The following is a 5,000-nucleotide window of genomic DNA, read 5'->3' on the forward strand; positions in this document are numbered from 1 at the left end:
ATATATATATATATATATATATATATATATATATAATCACAAATAAAGAGTACAAACCTCATTCAGGGATAGCAAATTCCTATGAAAGTACTGGTCAGTTACCTATAAAAAGAATATTGAACATTATATTTAATGCTCAGCTGCAAGATAACTATATAAACCGTGGTTTATATATATTTATTTATTATAATAATAAGAGGAGAAAATAGAGAGGTAATTAATAAATTATTATTTATTAATTAAAACATTGACAAATATGTCTTACAGCTGTTTCAATTCCAGACCTTCAGAATAATTATTAATTAAATAAAAAATTATTTGAAAGTCGAATCTCTTCAGAGGTAGTTTAAGATATACAAAATAGGTGTTCAATTCTTGTACGTTTAATAAACGGCTGCAAACCGTTAACTGATAAAATTTATACATAAAGAACAGGAATAAGTATATGGTAATAAAAGTAATAATAAGTGCTTAAAAATCGGTTAATTCAACAAGTTAAATTAACACTTACTGATAAAATTATTTAAATAGTTAAATATAAAGCTCTCAAAACCGGAAGTAGGCATGAATATAGAAGTGAAGCGCGAAAGAACACCTGGGAACAATCTAAATTAGGAACATAACACAGCGAGACCCAGAAGAAATAAATAAGTGGTATTTACAGAGAGTTAGAAAATAGTTACAGGTTTACCTGGAATGTCCTCCACCTTAATTAGATATTATTAATAACCATACACACTTGAATTAAAGTCTACATATATATATATATATTTATATATATATATACATATGCATATATATATACACATATACATATATATCATACTTATATATATATATCATATATATTCATATACATATATATGCATGTATACATAATATATATATACACTTCCCTTTAAGAGCACGTGTGTTTGAAAAGGTTAAACAAAAGCGCGAAAAATTTTCCTAAAAAAGGTTACTAACATCCTTATAAAACATTTCATACCATTTTTTAAAATATTTTTTAAAATCACCTTTACACTTCAAAAACTGTATTGAGTAATTATGAAGAGGACGACTATTAATTATGCCAAGTTTCATTGAGAAGTGGGTCAGTGGAAATCTTTAATGAACATCCCTTTATATATATATATATATATCTATATATATATATATATATATATATATATATGCACCGATGCGATGACCCATATTTTACCATTAAACACTAAATGATACCAATGATCTTCAAATTAAAATTCTGTCAGCGAGACTTTAACTTGACTCCATAACCTTTCTCATCCTTATTAATTGTCAAATTTTCATTCTTCGACATAAACTTATTTATACAGCTTTTATGATCACAAAATCTCTCATGACAAATCTAACGTTCACACACGCCACCAGTGTTAACAGATAAAAACAAAGACATAGAACTGGAGATTAACTTCTTTGAAGAATCGGAAACAGAATATCTGAGCCACTCAATATGGTTTCAAAAAGTTCGCTTGATATTTAAAGGTGTATTCTAGAGATTGAGAACTTCAAAAGCAATTGGTTGACATTGTCGCGGTAGGCGTAGTTGTTTTTTTAAGGCAGCGAGCTGGCAGAAACGTTAGCACGCCAGGCGAAATGCTTAGCGGTATTTCGTCTGCCGTTACGTTCTGAGTTCAAATTCCGCCGAGGTCGACTTTGCCTTTCATCCTTTCGGGGTCGATAAATTAAGTACCAGTTACGCACTGGGGTCGATGTATTCGACCGTTTGTCTGTCCTTGTTTGTCCCCTCTATATTTAGCCCCTTGTGGGCAATAAAGAAATAAGAAACGTTAGCATGCCGGGCGAAATGCTTAGCGGTATTTCGTCTGCCGTTACGTTCTGAGTTAAAATTCCGCCGAGGTCGACTTTGCCTTGCATCCTTTCAGGGTCAATAAATTAAGTACCAGTTACGCACTGCAGTCGATATAATCGACTTAATCCGTTTGTCTGTCCTTGTTTGTCCCCTCTGTGTTTAGCCCCTTGTGGGTAGTAAAGAAATAGGTGTAGTTGACTGACTGCGTATATTACAAACAGAAGCAAAATTCTTGAATATTTAACATCAAATTTATTTAAGGGAAGACTAAATATCAATACATGCATAAATTACAAATCCTCACAAGTAGAGAGGCTAGGATATAGGGATCGACTTCACTATAATTGCTCGGCATTCAATATGCAACACTTCAGAATCTGGTTGAAGCCTTGTCCTTGATTTGCTTGGCGAGAGCTGAAGTGTTCTTTTTGAGAATCATGAGTGCTCTGGTTGATTTCTGGCGCTAAACTGTTTCACTGGAGAAAAATGTGTGAATCTCAAGGACACTTGAGATCTTCTAACTAGTTGTCTGATCTCCTGCAAACCGAGTGGTCGAACAGAAGGGTATACGCAAGTTGGAAGAATTTTACTGTCGTGCTCTGGATGGTGTCACTGAACCGCCAGGGAAGTTTGGTCGACATCAAGAACCTGAAGTTGTTTTAAGAGCTTTGTCTTACAAGAGGTCCATTGTTCACGAGTTGAACTGTTGAATCCGAAGCTATTTCACGCTAGCAAAAAATTTTCGATGGAAGCGTTTTCACCTTTGGATGCTTATAAAAAATGTTTTGGAATTAGATGGATTGAAATGCGAGCTGAAGTTAGTTTATGCTGTAGATTTTGCAAAGCAAGTGTCAAACATCCAAGAAGTCGCATACATAATACAGGAGCTTGAACTAAACCAAGTAACAAAACTACTACATCAAATTGTGACCATACCTGCCACATCTGCTTCCTGTGAGAAGTCACTTTCTTCAAAGCAAGTAAATAATTATTTGAGGTGTTCACAAAATGAAGTGAGATTGAGTAATTTGGTCTTCATTTCGATGAATAAAGATCTTTTGAAGAAGGAGCAAGTAGAGCGTGGTGTCAATACATTTTATACCAAAGTGATCGATGGATTTGCCAAAAAGTAACGAAGAAACTAATTGATTTACAAATTAGTTTTTAAATAGTTCATTATTTGTAGGTTCTATTATGTCCCAGATTTCTCTTGTAACCAATAACAGTCATCATGTCAGGCCCGTCGCCAGGGTATTGCTAACGGGAGAACATCAAGTTCAGTGCGTGGCCCGAAGCGTGGCCTGTTGGCAGAAGAGCATTTTCTCACATTAAAATTAGTTCACAGATGGAAGCGGAGGCGAATAGCTTTTAGCGAGGAGGAGAGTAAGTCTCAACTGCCCCACTCTCTGCCTTGGTGATTGGCTTGCATCATGGACTGCATTTCTTGGTTACCAAGTTAACCTTCGCCACAGCTATATATGGATGTATGAATATATGAATTATGTATTTTGTGATGGCTTATCTATTTCAGGTCACCAATCTCAACATACCTGTCACAATGGAAGACAAACAACATATGACGTACGTTGCAGCAACTCTTCTTGAGATTCACAGGATTGCGATAGTTTGTATGTAGGCTGTCATGCAATTTTCATAATACATCTCCTGTAGTTCATGTGTACTAGTTGTTCTGACAGAAAATATGTCGAATAGGTTTACACATAGGTTTACAATCGGAGTGGCTGCGTGGTAAGTAGCTTGCTTACGAACCACATGGTTCCGGGTTCAGTCCCACTGCGTGGCACCTTGGGCAAGTGTCTTCTACTATTGCCTCAGATCAACCAAATCCTTGTCAGTAAATTTGGTAGATGGAAACTGAAAGAAGCCCGTCGTATATGTGTGTATATATATATATGTGTGTGTGTATGTGTGTGTGTTTGTGTGTCTGTGTTTGTCCCCCCAACATCGCTTGACAACCGATGCTGGTGTGTTTTCGTACCGTAACTTAGCGGTTCGGCAAAACACACCGATAGAATAAGTGCTAGGCTTACAAAGAATAAGTCCTGGGGTCGATTTGCTCGACTAAAAGCGGTGCTCCAGCATGGCCACAGTCGCATGACTAAAACAAGTAAAAGAGTAAAAATGAGTATTACAATACGAAAATTAAAAAGAATCAGTCCGCCAAAGATATTCATGCCAAAAGTTTCACATCCTTGAATTAATGACAGAACTCCCTTGTGTTTTATATTGCTTAAAAACATTTAGGGGAATTTTGTTTGAAGTGAACATTTTTCTCATATGATCTCAAACACAGTATTCTGAAATGAACAATTATCACCAATATTGATATATTACAAAATTTCGTTACATTACAATAGTTCGCTAATCCAGTGTTACATAAGCTCAGATCTCTAACGTTGCAGCGCAGGTTTATTTAAAACCCAATTTTACAGCAACAGTGTTAAAGGAACAAAAACTCTGTTTCTACACAAATTCGCACAAACTAAACCTTATGAGATGTCACGAAAGAATTACATTCATCGAAGGTACTGTGATACCACTATGTAACCTATTTAATTCAGATTATCGTTATTCTCAGCATTATTAATATTTTCGATATTTCTCTTTACCAGCTCCAATAAGTCCTCCACATGCCGCTGAAGTAGACACAACTCTAGGAGGTTATGATATCCCCAAAAATACCGTTGTTTCGTACATGTTAATAAATGCTCATTTTGATCCGAATTATTGGGATAATCCAAAGGAATTCCGTCCTGAAAGATGGATCGGAGAAAATAATGAGTTAAAGAAAAATGATGCTTTCATGCCTTTCTCCTTGGGTAGGTATTGTAAATATATTCTCATTCTAATCGTAGCCATCAACATTTTTTTTCTTCTATCTAGAGTTACATTATCTAGTGATTTTTTACAACTGTATTTTGAAGGGGACTGTTTTTGTATTGTAGAATCTCTATTGCTAGTTTGACGATATAATTGAAACCCAATAAAACAGGAATCTATTTCAAATCTTGTTGAAGTAAATATTGGCATTCACCATTCTAACATTAACATAATGAGCCTCAATACTTCACTAAATTTCTTCCATAGACTATGTATTCTCTAAACAAATATTTAGTCTGTGTTTCTAAATTATGTTATTGTTTCTATC

General features: G+C 34.9%; 1 protein-coding gene across 2 annotated transcripts in view; it reads left to right on the forward strand.

The window, feature by feature from the left end:
* The window catches only part of LOC115217247 (cytochrome P450 2B4-like), a 118,757-nt gene that overhangs the window by 112,775 nt on the left and 982 nt on the right, over positions 1-5,000 (forward strand). For both annotated transcript variants that reach the window (XM_036507116.1, XM_029786889.2), the window contains 2 exons: positions 3,363-3,459; positions 4,465-4,671. In XM_036507116.1, coding sequence (XP_036363009.1) covers positions 3,363-3,459; positions 4,465-4,671 — 304 coding nt within the window. The remainder of the gene's footprint in view (positions 1-3,362; positions 3,460-4,464; positions 4,672-5,000) is intronic.

This window comes from Octopus sinensis, linkage group LG11 (assembly GCF_006345805.1).
Source record: "Octopus sinensis linkage group LG11, ASM634580v1, whole genome shotgun sequence".
Taxonomy (NCBI): domain Eukaryota; kingdom Metazoa; phylum Mollusca; class Cephalopoda; order Octopoda; family Octopodidae; genus Octopus; species Octopus sinensis.